At 41.3% G+C, this 19830-nt stretch overlaps 1 protein-coding gene across 4 annotated transcripts in view; it reads left to right on the top strand.

Moving 5' to 3' along the window:
- The first annotated feature begins 140 nt into the window (after positions 1 to 140).
- Positions 141 to 19830, top strand: part of SORCS1 (sortilin-related VPS10 domain containing receptor 1) — a 581564-nt gene continuing 561874 nt past the window's right edge. For 2 of the 4 annotated variants that reach the window (XM_012661649.1, XM_012661646.1), the window contains exon 1: positions 141 to 876. In XM_012661649.1, coding sequence (XP_012517103.1) covers positions 319 to 876 — 558 coding nt within the window. In that variant the 5' untranslated portion in view covers positions 141 to 318. The remainder of the gene's footprint in view (positions 877 to 19830) is intronic. The other 2 variants (XM_012661648.1, XM_012661647.1) reach the window with 2 other exon arrangements.

Raw genomic sequence — 19830 nt, 5'->3', positions numbered from 1 at the left:
GGACGCGGCGCCCCGAGCCCCGGCAGCGCCCGCCCTCCCTTCCGCGCCGCCCGCCAGCGCGCCAGCGCCCGCTCCGCCTTGACTTCAGTTCGGCTCCACCCCCGCGTGGCGGCGGCTCGCTCCGTCCGGACCCGCGCTCGGCACAAGCCTAGCCCGGGCGAGCGGCCGCCACCTGCCCGGCGCCGCCTCCCGCCCCACCGCGGCCCAAGTTGGATGGAGTTGGGGTCCTGAGCGCCTGCCCCCCGCAGCCCGCCAGCAGAGAGCCCCGCGCCGCCACCTCGCTCTGGGACCCCGTCTCGGCTCCTCTCCGCTCCCGCCATGGGAAAAGTTGGCGCCGGCCGCGGCTTCCCGGCCCGCCTGAGCGCGCTCCTCGCCGGCGCGGGGCTCTTGGTTCTCTGCGCCCCCGGCGCCTGCAGCAGCGGCTCTTGCTGCGCCCCACCGCACCCCAGCTCGACCTCGCGCGGGGCACCGACCTCTCGGGGCTTTTCTCGTCAGGGGCTGCCAGGCAGGGCTCCTGCCACGCCCCTGCCCCTCCTAGTGCGTCCCCTGTTCACGGTGGCCCCCGGGGACCGAGTGCTGTCCCTGGAGCGGGCCCGGGGCACTGGTGCGTCCGTGGCGGTCGCAGCACGCTCTGGCCGGAGGAGACGGAGCGAAGGGGACCAGGAGAAAGCAGAACGGAAAGAGGGCTCGAGTAGGAGCCCCCGGGGAGTGCTAAGAGACGGAGGGCAGCAGGAGCCTGGGACTCAGGAGCGGAACCCGGACAAAGCCACCCGCTTCCGGATGGAGGAGCTGAGACTGACCAGCACCACGTTTGCGCTGACGGGCGACTCAGCACACAACCAAGCCATGGTCCACTGGTCCGGCCACAACAGCAGCGTGAGTAGAATGGGACTGAGGGCAAAGGGATGATAGACGGAAAGGGTTAAAGTCGGCTGTGAGATCTGACAGAGAATTTGGGGAAATGGGGTTTCCAGACTTGGGCTTGGGAGACGCTGCAAACTGAAGTCTTCACTGCCCACTTCCCTCAGGAATTAATATGACCTACTAGGAGACCATCCTCCCCTCTGTCCCCCTACCAGCACCATCAGAGTCCTCTCCTAAGGCCAAAGCTTCAAACTGAGCAGGCAAATCCCTATTCCCTGTGGCTTTGGTGACATTGGTGTGTGGAACTGAAGACCGGATAAACACAGGGGTGGGTGAAAGTACCAGTGCAGAGATGAAAGGGTTAAATTTCCAGGCAGGGTGACATTCCCTCAAGTGACTTTCCCTTTACTTGCTAGACCTATGGACTGGCTCAAGTATGATCAAGAAGACATACATGTAGGCCTTTTATTTTATTTTTATGCAGAGCTCCTAACCCCTTCTTCCCCAGGAGGAAGGAGACTGCAGTGGAGGATAAGGTGTTCTTTAGTTCATTCTCTGTTTTAAGGGACCAAATGGATGCGAGTTTTAGGGCAGGAACTCTCCAGCATCTTCTAACGGCACTAGCCAGTGTGTTTGGAGAACTGGGGCTTTCCAGCCCGTGAATGAGCGGTTGTTCTCTCGCATGATCAGTTTTAGGAAGATCAGATATATCCCAGTGACAACAACTCCCTGTTCTCCCTCATTGCCTGACCTCCCCTAGTGAAGAGCACAAATAAAGACTTAACATTCCCTTTATGAAGGCAGGGAAGAGATTGCTTGATTCCAGGAGGCTGGATTCCAGGGGACTTAGGATGCAAGTCTGTGAGCTTTGGTCGTTTCAGGGAGGGTTTTAGATATTTGAATCTGAGGGAGCTATATTGAACCTAGAAACTTCAATGAGCTGAAATAGTAAAGAACTAGCTTTGATGATAATAGCTGAAGATGGTTTAAAAGTGTGGAAACTTCTCTAGGCAGCAGACAAGAAGAACATAAAAACCAAGGATGGGTAAACTGGAGGGGAATCCAAGTTACAGCTTTAATCAGGTAATTGAAATCGAAGTATTTGTAATATGCACAATCTATGCAGCCTGGTGCCTTTCAAAATGTTTTTGTTGTGATGTAATTGCCAGAAACCTTCCCAGAGAAGTACCACTTTAGTAAGTCGTGCTCACTGTCAGCTTTTTAATGAGAGCTGTGAACATTTTAAAATAATAGTCTGTCATTATGAATTCCTTGGGTACATAGATATAAACTGTATTAAGGCAAAGCATGGTAGATAATATTTTGTACTGACGTCTCTGTCCTAAGCGTACCAGCAGGATTTTCCCTACAATTCAGCCTTCATGACGGAGGCTGCGATTTTACGTTTCTCAGGAGTGGTTTGATCAAATAACTGAAGCCGAAATCCTTTCCACTCAAGTTCTGGAGACCCTTGCCCTCATTTCCTACGTTAACTGTTACATCTATCATATCATAGCCAGTAAAATTAATCCTCTAATTTGAACTCGAATCTCCTTAAACTGATCGAATAACTTTCACACTGCTCTAAGTGATTAACTCAAAGCTTCTGGCTTTAAGAGAAAATTTTAAACACATCGAACATGGTAGATCTTGTTGTATTGAGAAGTAAAAGACTTTGGACTCAAAATATTTCTGGCTTTTAATTTAATTCAAGCTGTAAAATATCACTCACCCATTAGACCTCTTTTTTTAGTTCATCTCTTGAAAGATCTTGGAAAGAGACAGAAAAAGAGAGTACATCTTTGGCAAATTTTAATTTCCATTTAAGAAGTGGTGCCAAGCACTTCTAGTCTTTTAAAAAATAAAATAAAATAAATGATGCTTATGAGTCCAGTAGGGCTTAATAGGGTCGGGGCTTAGGACATGAAAGGAGGTCGGAGATAATGCAGGAAATAATCAAAGTGGTGAGTGTTAAAGTTATGATTACTCAAATTATGTTAACCAATGAGATGGGATTTCTGCCCTCTGAAGTCTATTATTCCAAAAAGACCCCTCCTCCCCTTTTCTGTCCTGATCATCACTTTGAATAGTTTGTTTAATGTGTAGATACAGATAGTAGAGGAAGAGAAATAGTCATTATCCAGGTCCTCCCAAACAAAGCTAGTCTTACTTTTCTGGACCAGATTCAGGACAGACAAAGTTTAAAATGTTTTTTAAAAGGAAGGAAGGCAGAAAGAAACTTTTTTGGCAGTTTTGTGCAATGAGAAGGCAGAGTAGAGACCTGAATTCTAGTTCTGCTTATGTGCAATTTGACCGAGTCACATTGGTTGCCCCCTGAATGTGGATTTCCTCCTCTCTAAAGTAGGGGCAATGCCTGTCATATTCATTACAGAGAATTACAGGCCAGGATATACAGAAGAGGGAAGTGTGACTGTAAAGTCCTGTATACCTATTTGCAGCTCTCATAATACTTCACTTTCCCCCAGAGCGGGAAATGCATTAACCTAAACCTGAGGACAGGATGGGGGGCTCTCATATTTTCACATCGAAATGCCCTCCCCTACAAATCTGCCCTCCAACCCATTCAGGGCCACAGGCAACACAGATCCTCTAAACCTGTCTCACCTTTAGCTAAAAGCCTTTGCTAAGAAGAGCCTCTCATTACACTAACACCTGCATTCAAGGTGCAAATATATGATAATTATAGGCTGCCTGTCAAACTGATGAGGACTTCTGGGTGGTTCACTCAGCTCTTTCCCTTCTCTTTCCTGCCCCCTCAACTGTTGGACTTGTGCGGCTGTATAAAGACATGACTGTTTTGCCTCATCTGTGGGTGTGAAGTGATTCCTGTATGCTGCAGTCTCGCTTGATGGAAACTGTTGCTAGAGTTGGTAGAATACCTGGGGGGATCTTCTGGCATGAAAGGTGCTGGGTATGAATCATTTGTCATGAGCTTGGTGTCATAAGCAAGAACATATTGTTCCTACCCTACTCATCCCAGGCATGCTGTGCCCTGATCTAAATTTATGTAGTAATCCTCAGAGTGTTAAAATATATATTTGCCTTTATATGTATGCATAATGGTATATCTGTTTATTCCTTATTGCTAAGGAATTTCAAAGTGCTGCACTCATCAATCCTTATAAAATCCTACGTAGATAGTAGGTAGGTGACAAGTGTTAATATCAGCTTTTCACATTTTTATGCTAAAGCTAATTTGAATATTTCAATTCACCACTTTGCCCCTTTCTAACTGGCAATAGTGTTACAAGCTTTATTAACAGAGGCTTTACTTGATTTATATTTTGCCATTATGACATGGCAAATCATAATGCTGCATTTATGACAAAGCATGAAGGTCTGTTTGATTTCCGTGTACCTTTTTGCCTTTAGTTGTTCTGGGACTTGACATTTATTCTCCAACCTTAGTGAATAAATTGAGTCTCAGCCTGAGCCAGGTGTTCAGGGAGATGCCTTACACTCACTCAATTTTCACAAAAATGTTGTGAGTAGGAATTGCCATTCCATGGAGGAGGAAACTGAGGCTCTGGAAGGCTAAATGAATTGCCAAATAGATACAGGATGTCAGTGGCAAAGCAGAGACTGGCACCCAGAATGATCTGACTCCAAAGTATGGCTTGTCCTATGGACCTTAAGTAGCAGAGAAAAACCTTTTGGAATCCGTATTTTAAATAACCCTATTTGAGTTGATTTGTGATGGTGGTGGAGGAGGGCATACTCTTAGCCGGGAGCTCCATGTCCTTGTAGAAGGCAAAAACTTCAACATGTGCCTGTCACATTGCACTCTTTACCTTAAGTAGTGATTTGGTTGTTCTCTTATCCACCCACCTCTTCATCTTTAGTGAGACGTGGAACCTGCACCTGGTGATTCAGTGAGCAAAAAGTAACCTGCGATCAGTCAGCTTTCAGCTCTGTTCTTCGGGAATGGATCCCTCTTCTAACTTAATGACAAATCTGATCTGATAGAGAGGTTGGCTATGGAGCCTTGATTTGGCTATACATTTTGATACAGGTTTTTTTAACCTGACCGTCTTTCTTTTAAGTCAAATGATAAAAGATTTTAGCTTTCTCTAGCAAGCCCACATAATTCCTACTTTGTTATTTTATGTTATCAATGTGTACTAATGTGATGTGGTGTGGAAGGCAGTGGGTTTGGAAGCAAACAGATTTGAGTCTGAATCTTAGCTGTCCTGCTTATCAGCACAGTGCCTTGAGCAAGACACTTAAATTCGTTGAGCCTCAGTCTCCTTATGTGACACATGGGGATAGCATATCTTTTGTAGGTTTATTTTTTCCCTGAAGATTTGACATCATGTATACAAAGTGCCTTGTTTATAGTAAGTGCTTAATAAATGCTACTTTTTTTTTTTATTAGGTGAAGAAAGTGTTCACTGGGAATTAAGGATCCTGGGTTATAGTCCTTGCTGTATACAAAAAAATAGATATATCGTCATAGAATGTTGAAATGTTGTGGCCTCAATTTCATCCTCTGCAAAATTACACTAATAGACTAGAGCACTACTAAAATCCCTAACAGGCTGAAATTAATTCAATACTTTGTTCAACCTGTAGATATTGTGCATTTACTACATTTAAGTAAAGTGTACTGGAAGTGTTAGGGATGGAGAAATGACACAGTGACCTATACTCTTGACCTATAAGTGAGCAAACCTTTTATTTCAGAAGAGTCTTCCTTTTCCCACAGTTCATGCATAGCTATTTCTGGGAAATCAAGAAATTTGAGATCTAAGCAGGCATTCATTTCTATCTGGGCACACGGATTTGCAGCAAAACATAGTTTATTAAGTTTATTGTATCACATCTTCATGTTAAGGAACTTGCTGTCTTTGGACCAAAAAATAATAAAATAAAATAACATAAAATAAAATAAAATAAAAGCCTAATGTGAAATTGGAAAGTAAAACCTTTCTTAGATATCTAATGGGATTTTCTAGAGTAAATTGACATGGATGGTGACTTTGTGAACTACATCCATAGCCTTTTAAAGAGAGACTCCAGAAACTCATAGGCTAGGGTACAAAAGCAGATGAAATCATCTAACTTGCTTATGAAAGTAATAATTGCTTACATTTAAGAAGTGATTGCAGTGTGCCAGCATTATGCTAAGAACTTAACTCAAATTATCATATTTACTTTTAGTTACACAGATATTGATTGAGCTCCTAATATTTGTCAGACACTAGTATAGGGATAATTGTGGAGTAGTACACAAAGATGAAAATTATCTCTTTCCTCAGAGAGCCTTCAGTCTTGTACCCAAATAATCCTCTTAAAAAACAGGAGAAGATGCAGGTCCTGTGAGGGCATAACATGTTATAGGAGCTCAGAGGAGGGCTGGGCATCTTCTGGCTGGTGTGGTCTTTAAGCTGTATTATGGAGTGGGTGCTTCAGCTGAACCTCGAAATGTACAAAAAAGTGTAAGTAGCAGTTGGAAATTATCACAAGGATATTTCGAGCTGAATAGATGGAATAAATAATGGTCAAGAGAAGAGATGTACACATCCCTATCTATATCCAGGAATTTAACCTACTTTAAAGCTTTAATCTTAGACACAGTTGTAAAAATATGATTTAAGAAAAAAAAATACACAATCAATCTTATAGTAAATATGGGTATATTCTAAGCCCAACGAGAAAATAAAAACCTGTATGTTCGCTGAGCGACATAACTGCCCTTATTTGCACATTAAATCTCAGCTGGAGTCATCATTGTTTCATTTTTACCTTGACATTTTCCACACACCGTTTGTACAAAAGGACTTTCTTTCATGGAAGTTCTTGGGGAGAAACATCACTGGTCAGGCTGCCTGGAGAATAAGTTAATTTGGCTCCCTGCCAGCTTATGTTAAGACACTAAAATGTATGTAAAATGTTTGCCCGGTCTTTGTGTGTGTCTCAATTACTGTCCTGTATCTCCACCTGGAAGGTGTGGCGAATGCATCTGTGTCTCCCGGAGGAGAAACTGGCCAAATAGTATCTCTGCAGTGGCCGAAAGGGATGACAGAGGAAGAGATGTGCTCAGTGTGAGGTGGGGCCAGGCTCCATGGATGTTTAATGGTGACTCTTGAGGAGCTTAACTCTGTTCAGATCGTATGTACGGAATAGGCAAAGAGTTGGCAAGAAACAAAGGTGGACTCTTACTGTGCAAGGTTTATAATGAAAGAATAGAGCCTATTCTACAATGTAGATAAGAAAAAAAAAAGAGTATGCTAATGCTCTGTAAAAGATCCTACATGAAATTTTACATGCATATGAAAGATATTGTGTCTATTTCCATAGCACTCCTGAATGTTTTTATACCACTTTAGATCAGTTATTTAGTCCATTTTTCTCTTTCCAAAATGCTTCCATTTTCAAAGATTGAAGCATTACTTCTATTACTTAAGTTTTATTCTCACCACAGCCCTGTAAGATAGGAAAGACAGATATCTGCATTGCTCAGATAAGGAAACCAAGGTGTTGCTATTAAGCAGGTCAGTTAGTGGAAGAAGAAGGTCAAAAACATTTAGTCCCACGGCGCGGCTGATTCTCTGTAGGACTGACACAGCAAGACTTAGAATACTACTGCATCGTAACCCCATGATTTGTCTGAAGCCTATGCACCTGTGTCTGTAAGTTTTGCCATTGTGGGAAGAAGTGTGGATATTGGCTGTGGAGCTCCTGAGTTCTGGGTTTAGCTATTTAAAGTTATTTTTCTTGGAATTCAGAGCAAGTAGCCTCATCAGAAGTCATGCTCTTGGCATTATTTAAACTTTTAAAAAGTGACGTTAAAGGTTGATGATGGGACTTTTTGGAAGTGAGATTCCCAGTAATAACCTGTCTGCCATATGTGTTTCCACAGCTAATGGTCTGCAGAGATGAGATTATTTATGTCTGGGTTTATTGCAGTATGGAGCCGTGGAATAAAAGGGTTATAGCCACCTCTTCCTCCCTTTAATTGCCTTATGCAGATGAAATCTAGTTAAAAATAACTTTAGAGGCAATCTCACTACCCCGTCCTGTCTAGGAAACCAAGAGTGTCAACATTCTGGAGCAGCAGTAGTCAAACTGAAGGAGTGACTCCTGATGTTAATGGATATTCCTTGTTTAAGGATTATAATTGTGTCACCAGCTATCATTTTTTTCACTTCTAACTTTCAGGGGTGGGGGTGGGGGAAGGGAGCAAAGGAGATTTTGCCAAATATCAGGCACAGTTCTCTCTATTCAGATAAGACATATTGATTATAACAGAAGTTTCTCTTAACAACAACATAAATAACCACCAATTTAGTGAACAGCTTCCCTGGAAGTATATTCCAGAGCATCAGCACATTATTTCACTTAATCCTCACACCACCTTTGCAAACTGGATGTCATTATCCTCATTCTAAAGCTGTGGAAGTCAAGGCTTAAAGCACTTGCCCAAGGTTACCTAGCTAGCAACGACCAGAGCTGGGATTTGATTTTTGCCCTTCTGGCTTCAAAACTGTTTCTACTGAATCATGGTGCCCCTTTGTATGGGTTTATTTTTAAGTTTCTTTAGAGAGAACTCCACAAGTCAGTGCAGAGGAGCAGTACGGGAACTCTTGGCATGAACAGCACATCCAGGGACTCTCCCTTTCACCTCACCCGGTTGTCAGGTCACTGACCTAATACACTTTCCCTGGCGCTAAGCTGCCCCATGATACGGTTTGATCAAAGCACTAACCTCTGCCCATTCCCGTGAGTGGTTCACCAGCGGTTGTTAATGTGCATCATCTTGTTATCCTGGAAGGATGTGTGGGACGTGCCGTCTGGTTTCTCCCCTGCTGGCTAATGACCCTAGAGTGACAGCGTGGACAATGTATACACTTTTTAAAGAAAGTGCTAATAAGAATCATGCTATCAGACAACCAACTAATCATGTTGTGCCCTGGAGCCAATGGATTGATGCCTCTAGTCGTCTTCCCCTAACAGGAGGAGCAGGGGCTGATGAGACACAGAAGCATGGACCATCAGTCCTGCTCCAGGGCCTTTGCATGGTGGGATAGGGATTCAAAGTGAAAGGTCTTTCCCTTATCTCAGCAATTCCCACCGTACACTCTTGGTTAGAATCATTAAAGGGAAAAAGGCTATGTTAGGCACATTCGACACCCTGAGTTAGAAATCTATCTACTGCAGCTCTGCTCGCCTTGGCTTGCATTTTGCTGAAATGATGGAGGAATTCTTCACTGAGCAGGAATGGGCTCTCTCATAAGTGCCTAAAGCAGCGTTTCTCAAAGTACTGTCCTCATGGGACCCACTTTCGAATGCCCCGATGGGAAGCAGGGACCAGGAGTCTTGATATTTTACAGAATCCCTAGGAGATTCCTGAGAACACTCAAGCTTGAAAATCATTTCCTTAAGATTTGCACATGAGTTTTAGGGTCTGTGAACTTCTTCCATTGTCTGTACTATTTTGTGTTAATATGTTTTCTTTTTTTCCCCCATGGAGAGCTGAAGCCCACAACTTTCTTCAGCTCCTCAATAGAAACCATAACCCTCAACAGTGAAGACCTGGTGGAAGGCTCTGTAGAACACATGGGACAGTACAGGGTCCCCAGGTGATATTTCTGTCATTCAGTATATTCTAAAAAATAGTCTTTCCTGGCTGTCCATACATCCATGGGTGACAGAAATGTGCCTGGTTTAGAATATAACATAACACTTAGTGATTGGTTAAATTTCCCACTCGACTATCTACTGGATATATGAATTTGGGCAATTAACTTTTTTATACTGTGCTGTAGTTTCCTTATCTGTAAAATGAGAATAATAATGGTATACTTTTTATATGGTTGCCTGGTGGTTAAAAGAGATAATAGATATAAAAAATCTTAATGTAACATGTAGCATATAGTAAGTCATCAATAAGAGTTGGCTTTATTATTATTATTGTATCACTATTTTATTAATACTACTAATATTAATAGTGCTCACATATGGACTGTTAAAAGATATTTTATAGTATATTGCTTCTTTTTCTGCAATTATGTTCTTTCCCTCCAGTTATTTTCTTATAATGAGGGCTGGGACACTGTCCTGTCTTTTTGGCATCCCTCTCAGCATCTCTAGCTATTTCCACATAATAGTTGTTTACTAAATATTTGCTGTTTTATTTGCTATATCTTCAGGGAAAACTGGCTTTTCATTTAGTACAAACAACCCATGACCTTGTACATGTGTGCTGACTTGTGAGGCCATTAGAGCTTAGAGAAATATATAGATACTGAATTGGGAAGCCTCCCACAAAACACCAGAATAAGATATTACAAAATAGTACAAACGTAGCCCCCATGAAGTCAGAGTTTTCTGTCTGTGCTGTTCTTTCACATATCTCAAGTCCCTAGAAGTATACCTGGGCATAGTAGGGGTTTGATTATTTTTTCAAAAATTACATTTTTGTTAAAAAAAAAAAAAGACCAGGAAAGATATGACTACAAATGTTTGCCTGTGATTATGATGAATTTTGAGATTATATGTGAGTTTTTTTTTGTTTGCCCATGTCTGTTGTTATTATTTCTCAATAAACATGCATTGCTTGAGTTATTTTTGAAAGTTATTTGCAAAATGCAAAACAATGAAGAAAGAGCAAATGAATTTGTGAACTTGGCCTCATTAAAACTGAATTCCAGACAACTGAACTAGACAAAGAGCCCACATTCAAGTTCCCTGTTTTGCTTCCGATCGCTATTGTTGGGAAACAGTCTGATGCTCAGGCATTTTACAAAACAGAAAGAAGGTCACTCTGTGTCTCTCTCCTGGGTGTGCAGCAGCATGTGCTACCAGGCCTTTTGTTTATCATTCCCTTTGTTGATTTCAGAGACAGTGATCTGAAGATAACTTCACCAACCTGACTACATGTCCCAGAAATTCTAGTGACCTCCATTTCCCCAATAAAGCAGCATATATTTCAGTTTAAATTTTAGTCTCTGTCTTGATCTTGGTGCCCATTTCTATGTCATATATGTACATATATATGCACACATAATAGATTTGTGCTCACTTGTATATCTGTATACATTCACAGCAACTTGAGCTCCAACATACAACATTTAAGCCTCCACTCTTAAAAGTGAAATTAGTCTTGTAAGGCCATGCTAGGGATGCTTACTGACTGTGAAAGCTAAGTGGAGGAAGAGCTCCAGAACAAGAAGAGAGAGAGAGAGAGAAACAGAGAAAGAGACAGAGAGACAGTGGATACAGAGATATTGAGAGAAAAGAAGGATAAGAAAGACAGGCAGAGAAAGAGGAAGAGGGGCATGGGAGAAGGAGGGAGAGGGAAGGAAGGAGGGGGAGAGAACATGAGAGTATGACAGAGGCTCAGAGAGACAGAGAACAAGGCAGACAGCACAGGCAGATTGAGAAGGAGAAAGAAAAAGAGTAGATGAAAGACAGAGACATAGAGAGACCGTAGGCAAAAGTCATATTGAGAGAAAAATAAAGACAGAGTTGTGATGGAGGCATGTACACAGAGAGTGAGAGAGTCACAAAAAGATAGTAAGAGATGAAAAAATGAGAGAAAAAGTGTCAGCAAGTGGGAAGAAGTTGTAACATAATCAAGTCATAAGAAGTGCAGAGAACTGGGTCATAAGCAGACTGTATCCTTCCTAAAATGCAGTGCTTCTGTGGCCCGTTGCTTTGAGGGATTTTGTGCCCAGCCATGTCAGGTGGTTAGCAGAGGCAGTTAGCAGAGGCAGCGATTCGTGCATGTGTGATGGCATTGAGAGCCATTCATGTTGGTTGGCCAGGAGCGGAGTGGAAGGGAAGCATGCAGGGTCTGTGCGTTGTTAACAGTCTCTCAAGAATGATTTCTTTTGGGAAGTGGGAGTGATGGTCTGGCCTCTGGATGGTAGAAAGACAACTTTTAACCTTTCCTTTTATACTCGTCTGTGCTGTTTTAAATTTTTAACATGGGCATGCATTTCTTTAATAATAAAAATACTAAAACATGTTTTAAGTGGCTGTTATGTCAGCATTGTGCTGAGCGCTGGGAATACAAAGATGAATAAGATCTGATCTTTACCCTTGAGGGTGCATATTCTGGTGGAAATAGATGGACCCATAAACAGATAAATTGCAATTTACTGTGATAAGTGGGTAATAGCTGTAATAGGGTTTTGTGCAAAGTGCTATGGGAGCAAAGATGAGTAGGGGACAACTAATTTTGCCTGAGAGTGGGAGGCAAGGTTTTAAAGGGAAGTGACATTTAAGTTGGGTTTTTATACAAGATTAAGAATTTTGCAGACAGAATAGAAATGGGTAGAAGGAAAGGTCATTTGTGCCCATTTTTAACTCTCTTTGTCTCGGGTCTTGGGCTCATCTTAGGTTGTTAGCACAATCAACAAGCTGTGACTGGGAAGGCATTCTCTTTCTTCTTCATCTCAATGTCCAAGGTATTTGGGACCAAGGCTAACAGTGCTTTAAAATATCAGATTAGACTCCACATCTTAGAATGTCCTATTAAGTTCTTGGCCTCAAACTGGATAAAGGAACCTGATTTTTCCAAAGAGATAAATTGTTCCATTAAATCTTCACATGCACATAAACGTGGACATACACAAAGCAATTTTAAAGCATTGCCATCTCCTCCTCTCTTCACAGTAAAAATTGATTAGTGAAACAGTGATGGGATTTCTTCTTGGTTTTCTGTAAGTTTCTGCTTTTAAAGAGTTAAAAGTGGATGTTTACGTCATTTTTTAAGACATGCTTCTAAAATCAATATTAGGGATGGGTACATTAGGATGGATGGGATGGTTACTACTTATGACCGAAGTGTGATTTTTCATGGCAGTTAAAACAATGCAATAGAATGTTCCACACTAGTGTTATCCATACTTAATTAGTTATGCCTTGCAAATAGGAGACAGCATATATAAATTAAATACAAAGAAAAGTCCCAGAAAACAAATTTAGCCTTTAATTGGTTGGTCCTTTTCCTCCTTCTTGTCTACCTTTTAGATAAAAGAAAAAAAGAACAGAAAGGGGGAAGGTGGTGAGGAAACATATGGCCAGAGACAGAGGGGGCATGTGCTCTCGGGACTGGCTCACCAGCCATGAGTAGTTGAAGAGACACTTCCACAGCCGTTGAGTTTTACCGTTCCTTTGCACATAATTCTCAGGCAGACTGCTGTGTGAGATGATGTTACAAGATCCAGATCTGGCTTTCGGTATTTTGACTTAGGAATTTTTTCCTAGAATTTTGTACAACAGTAGTAGAGAATCAATTCAGGAATTTCATTTTTTTAGGACAAAAATGACTTGGGAATGAGCTTCTCAGCTGATATTTAAATGTTCCTTGAGACGTGTAAATGACTAGCCCCCAGGAGTAGGAATAGGCTCCCTTCCAGTCACCCCAATCTTGTTTTAATTTCCTACATGAGATTCTCCTTTATAATCATTTAATTTAGATTAAAATCATAGGGAAAGGAGAAGAGAAAATTACATTTGCTTTAAAAGCTCACCAATTTTATCAGTACCCTGGTGGCTCTTACTCAACCGAAATGCGAGTCTTGAGAATATCTCTAACGAAGGAACATTTGCATTTCCCATGATAGGGACAGACATTAATTTATTATGTTTTTCTTCCAAGTGGGATTTGAGGTAGTTTAGGGTGGGTGTTGTCAAATTATAGCCCATGGGTCATCTCTGTCCCACCACCTGTTTTTTTATGGCCCGCAAGTTAAGGATAGTTTTTTACATTTTTAAATGGCTCACAAAATCTAAAGAAGAATGATATTCTGTGACATGTGAAAATCATTTGATGTAAAATTTTATTGGACCACAGCCATGTTCGTTCATTTACATATTGTCTATGGCTGCTCTCCTGCTACGATAACAAAGTTGAATAGTTGTGACAGACTGTATAACCCATGAACCTGAAATATTTATTCTCTGACCCTTTACAGGAAACATTTGCCAGCCTTTGATTTGGGGGATTGGGGAGAACATAAGTAGTGAGGCACAGTGAAGATCTGGTGGTTGTCATTTGCATGCTCACTTAAGAGTGGTCTTTTCACCCGTGGTTTTCTTGACTCAAAGGTATCCATACTCCCACCCATTGCAAATTCCCAATAACAGTGGACCACTCATTCTCTGTCCCTGTGCCTTGGCTTATGCCACATCCTCAGCCTAGAAACTCAATCTGCCAGGTCTCTGCCTGCTTAAATCCTTTTCATTCTTAAAGTCTTCATGTGGATATTACCTCCTTCCTGAGGATTTCTTCAATACTTGCAAGAAGAAGAGATATTTGAATATTATGAGAAAAGATCTGATCTTACGTGCCAGACCACTCTCTCTATGCCTCCCTCCAAGCGCTAAGCATCATCTAGTTTGTGTTCCAATTAATGGTGAGTTCCTAAAGGGCAAGGCTCCATTTCATTTATTTTTATATGCCAGTATATGGCACATAGGTAAGTGGTGTGTAATAAGAATATTTTTTTCAGAACACTAAAGCAGCATAGAATCATTTTATTTACCTCTCTTGGTATGGAAGATAAATGGTCAGCATTGATATACCATAAAGATGGGCTGCCTGGATATTTTTCACTGTCCTGATTCATCAAGTAAAAATTATCTAGATTGCCTCTTACAAATTGCTCTGGAAAAGTGGCCCAAAATTAGACAAACAAGGAGAGGAAGGAGAGAGAGAGAGAGAGAGAAAGACAGAGAGAGAGAGAGAGAGAGAAAGAGGAAGAGAGAGAGAGAGAGAGAGAGAGAGAGAGAGAGAAATAGATTCAGTCCAAGAAGGAGATAGGGATGGGTTTTGATGAAGCCTGATGCTCCAGGTGCCACGATGAGCTTGATGGCTGGTAGGGGTATTGCCAAAGGCCTGAAAGAGAAAATAATTTCATGCTTCTCATTTAAGGAGCTGAATTGAGAACCAGCGCCTATGATACAAAGTCTCAGCAGGGCAAGAACATTTGAGAAACGATAAGGACATATTGCATTATGAGAAAGATAAAATTGCATTCGTGATAATGGACTGAACTGAGAGCACCATGACAAGAAGAAAAGAATTATGGGTTAAACCTACATTTTCTTTTAGGCACACTTACCTGAAGAGGTAAATTGAGAGTTTTGGGATTTTTCAAATGAGTTTGGGCATGATAGAATGTCACTTAAAGGTGGGTAAGGACTGCTATTTATTGAGAGCATGAGCAATACTTAATATAATAGTGACTAACACTTATTGGGTGTATACTATATGCCAGGTACTATTCAAGGTAATACACATGTCAACAACAATAGGAGATAGGTACTGTTATTATTCCCTAGAAATGAGTACTAGGAATTAAACTATTCCCAGTACAATAGGAAGTAGTTGCAGTCATTATCCTCTAGAAATTCTGAGTTAAGCTATTTAGCCTAGAATGAGAGGTTAAGTAACCCACCCAGGGTCACATGGATAGCAGATATCTGGTATAAATGAGAGTTGGGAAGTCAGGATCTAAAAACCACAGTTAGAACTTAGGCAAGTGGGGAGTCTAAAAAGCTTAGCTCTTACCCATTATTTAGAACACTATGACACACTGTCTTCAAGTAGCCTCGAGTTGTTCCATATTTAGCAATTATGAATTAAGTGCCTAATACATGATAGGCATAGGCCATGCTCTGGGGATTTATTCAAGATCAAAACCAGTAATAGCCCTGACCCTCCATGAGTTTGAAACATGGTGGCCTGTCCACTGACTCTCTATAGAGTTTGAGAGGTTATGATCTGGGGCTCCTTTGGGAAGTAGGCTTTTGAGAACCCAAAACCTTACTCACTTTTTAGAGGTTAATTGAAAAGAATTAGGGGGAACATTTTTAAAAATGAGATGAACATTTTTAGGCAACAGGTGGAGTGCTGGTTGTCATGGTTATAATGATGTAAAAACGCATTCACAGAAATCTATATCTAAGGAGACATAAACACTTAGGGGTTCTCTTTACCATGGATATTGGTGAATTAGTATTTGTGTGTGTGGGTGTGTGTGAAGGACATTTATATAGACACACATGTCTCTGCTTCTTCCTCTATATCCACATCATCAGCTATACTTATACCTGTAAATGGATAATGTCTCTGCTTTGTCTTCAAATTTTGATGCAAATTCAATTACATAAGGGTATGATACAACTGTAGGGCTGCTTTCCTGTGAAAACCTGAATGTTTCCCTAGTTGTATGATTAAACAAACAATTTATGTGTGCATGAAAAAATGATAAAACTATTTAAAATCCAGTAATAGCCAAAGAAAGCACTGACTTAAAAATAGAGCTAAAAATGACAGTTATTTAGCAAAGAATTCAAGGTCCTTCCTTTTTGAAATAGTTTCTTCTCACACTTGGAAAATGCTTCTTTTTATTTATAAAGAGTCCTTTTTCCCCCAAAATCGGGGACCATTTTAGATTGCATGTGGACATCTTGCTTTATTTCACCCTAACAGCTAAGTTGCCTTAATTCTTTCAGAACAAATTTGAATTGTTTGACCTTGATTTATTATTAAACTACCCTGTAGCCAACTTGTTTGTATTTTAATGGACTTTCTTATTTTTAGACCTGCTCAAATTATATTTATGCTAAATTGTTTGCAAAATCATAGGTTTATAATTAAGACCTATTCTCCTTTTTTGTTAAAACACTTGGCACATGTGGGTAAATTTTCCTGCACAGTGATTCATAGTAGGACAGAGTTTCTTAAAATACAGTATTTGGACCGCCATTAAGACACAACACCAGGATAATAAATGGTTTTTACATCTTTTAGACAAGACCATTTCTGTAATCTGCCAGTCTGGGATGACTGGTGCAATGTTTTCTTCCCAGAAGTTTCTGGTCTGGCCATTCTCCAGGCTCCTCATTTTCTTCTTTTGGTGATTCAATTCAGCAATATTCGCCCTCCCCAGAATTCCTGGTAGTTCAACTAACTCATTCCATCAAGAAATGCCTAATATGTCTCCTCAAGATTTTCCTACCAAAAATTCTGCTTCATTCATTACTTGCCCCAGCTCATCACCACCTTCTACCCACACTGGTGTTTATCACATAGTTTACTGATGAATATGAGCAGAGAAAGCTGAATGCTTTTGCACCTCCCCCTTCATCCACTGAAAGATAGAGATTGTTGCCACCTTGCTGAAAAGGGAGATGGATTAAGTAGCACTGTGCGTCCTGATGGCTTAATTCTTTAAAGGAGGCACTGCAGAAAGCCTTGGCATATTGACATAACCATTCTTTTTTTTTTTTCTTTTTAAAAGGTGGTGGGGATATTTGTCACACATATATCCTTATAATCCTGTAAAGAATGCAAGCAAGTGACTGAATGCAAAATGTCTCTCTGTTTCCACTGTGATGCTGTCATTTCTCAAAATTGTGACTACTCCTATATAGGTTAGAAGATAGCTGTGCCGAAGTGGGAGAGGAATGTCAAGGAATTCAGCAGGTGGAGCTGTTCCCTATGAGACAGTGCTGAACCTGACTCCTTAGTTGGGGCTCAGCTGCTTGCTGCTGAGTGACCGCTAGGGCAAGGCCATGGGCTGTTGTGTGTTGACAGAGGCAAGCTAGCTGCAGGAACACACTCTGTCTTTGAACACAGGCAGTGTTCTATGTGGATATGCCTTGCATATGATGAGAAGGAGTAATTGTGTGCCTAGTTCTGTGGTTGACCATTCTGATACTCAGGGACATCATCTGTGGTCAGCAAAGACTTATAGGAAGAAGGAGAGGTAGTGGTTAAAAATATGAACTGCAGTGCCCCACAGTTTGAGCTCTGTTTACTAGCCCTGTACCTTTTCCTTTAGTATTGTTAACCCTACCAAGTGCTTAACTTTCTGGTAGGGCTGAGAATATAGAACTAGTCCTTCTCTCAGATGGCTCATAGTCTAAGTGGAGAAATAAGCAGTTGAAATATAATTTGGTATGTGCAATATACAGGTATTTACAGAGGAGAGTCTAGCCACATGGGGTAAGGTGATGGTATGAGCAAAGACTTTCAAGAAAAGGTCACATATGATTTCTCTGGCAAATATAAAGGAAAAATAGGATTTTCCAGGTGAAAAAATGAGAAAAACATGCTCCACATGGAAGGATCAGCACATGCAGCTGCTCAGAGGATAAAAGGGTACAGCCCATGAAAGGAAGGGAGAGCACAAGGTGGGAGGTGGGGAGGGAGATGAGGCTGGAGAGGGAAGTTGGCATCATGTTGGGAAGGGCCTGGCAAATTAGACTGAAGAGTGTGGACTTCATTCCGAAGGCATTAGGGAATGACATGATCAGCATTTTAGTTTGGAAGAAAAAAAAGTATAGCAACAATAAATTGGATGGGAAAAAATATTGGAAAAAGGGAGGCCATTAGAAAGCTACTTGAAGAATTCATTCATCCTTCAAGCCCATTTGCAAGGCATTGTGTGAGCAGCTGAGTGTCTGGCCATGGATACTGATGGTGCCATGTGATTGTTACACATACTCTCTCAAGATAACACTAGAGATATCGCTGTTGTATAATCAATAGTGATATCTTTTGTCTGTTACATGCTACTTCATCCTTTGCTTTTAGAAACATAACATACCTCGGCAATGCCACAAGCTGGATACAGGGAGACACCTGGGTCTTGGCCTCAGTTCCTCTACAGATTTCCTGTGCACATAACAATAGTCATTTTAGTTCTCTGTGCTTATTTCCTTCATTACAAAATGAAAATGCCAGACTGGACAGCAACTGAGGTCTTGTGCATTCCGTGAACCTGTCAGTGTGACCCTACTTAGGATCTAGTGATGAGAAGGATTTGAAATGGCATTTAAGAAGAACAAGGAAAAGAGCCCCAGGTGAAACTGAACCATAGATTGAAGTACTGATGAGTGAGAGGGCTTGGTAGGGATGGATTTGAACCATGCTAAGAAATTTTAATATATACCAGTGCACAAATAAAATATATAGATATAGGCTATGGGAAAATCTGCTGAGCATATATGTGGTTTAATAAATATTCAGAGTGAACATTAAGTAGCTTTAAGGAAGAGACAACATTTATTTTTCTCTAGTCACCGTGCCTAACTCAGTGCCCTTCTCACACTAGTGTTTGAGAAATGTCAGTTAATGAAGATGATTTAAAATGTCTTTTGAGCATAGTTGGATGTTTATGCAAGAACAGCACTTGTGATTTCAGCTGCTTCTTGCAGCATGGGTTCTCTGTGCCACAAAATCCAAGCTCCCACCACAAGCCGATGTTCATAAAAATCAATCACTAGTAGGAACTCTGCTAGAATCCCTATCTCCTGAGCTCACATTTTAATATCTTTCCTCCTCCCAAACCTCTGCCAAAGGCTGCACTTAGAAACCACAAGAAAATGGAGAATGGTGCCTGGGAGGCAGCAAAAGAGAAGGCTAAGCCAGGATCCATTTCCCTAGAATTGAATAGGAAAGCTATGGGAGATGAAAGCGATTAAATTGGTTGGGGAGGATAATTCAAGGTGCTTCACTCTTTTTCCTCCTCTACCTTATTTTCCCAGCCCTTAGAATGAAGGCGATTCAGGTGTTTTAAGTTGTCAAGAACTGCTTTCCCGTAGTATTGCAAGTCCAGGGGAAGAAATGGGGCTATTTCACGAGAAGGTGAATACTGGTATTTTTGATTGCACAGTACTCAGTGAAGTGGAGGGATGGTGGTGTGGACAGAAAATGACCCTGCTGCCTCAGCACAGTTCCCTTAGTGCAGGGCATGCCACTGGGACCGCGCTGGGGGAAGCTCCTGTGTTCAGCGTGAAGCCAAGCACCTGGGGAGTCATGATCAAAGGCGAAAACTCCTCTTTGTTACAGCCAGCCTTTAAAATAGACACAATTAGGCCCTTAAATAGAGACCCAAGGGATTCCTCTGCCCCATGCCTGTCACGACTCCACTCTGCCTAGGACTTCTGCACATACATAGACAAGGAACAGTAATAATAACT

The sequence above is a fragment of the Propithecus coquereli genome, unplaced genomic scaffold, assembly GCF_000956105.1.
Source record: "Propithecus coquereli isolate 6110/MARCELLA unplaced genomic scaffold, Pcoq_1.0 Scaffold73, whole genome shotgun sequence".
NCBI lineage: Eukaryota > Metazoa > Chordata > Mammalia > Primates > Indriidae > Propithecus > Propithecus coquereli.
The sequence above is the reverse complement of the archived record's forward strand: the minus strand, read 5'-3'. Positions and strand labels throughout refer to the sequence as shown.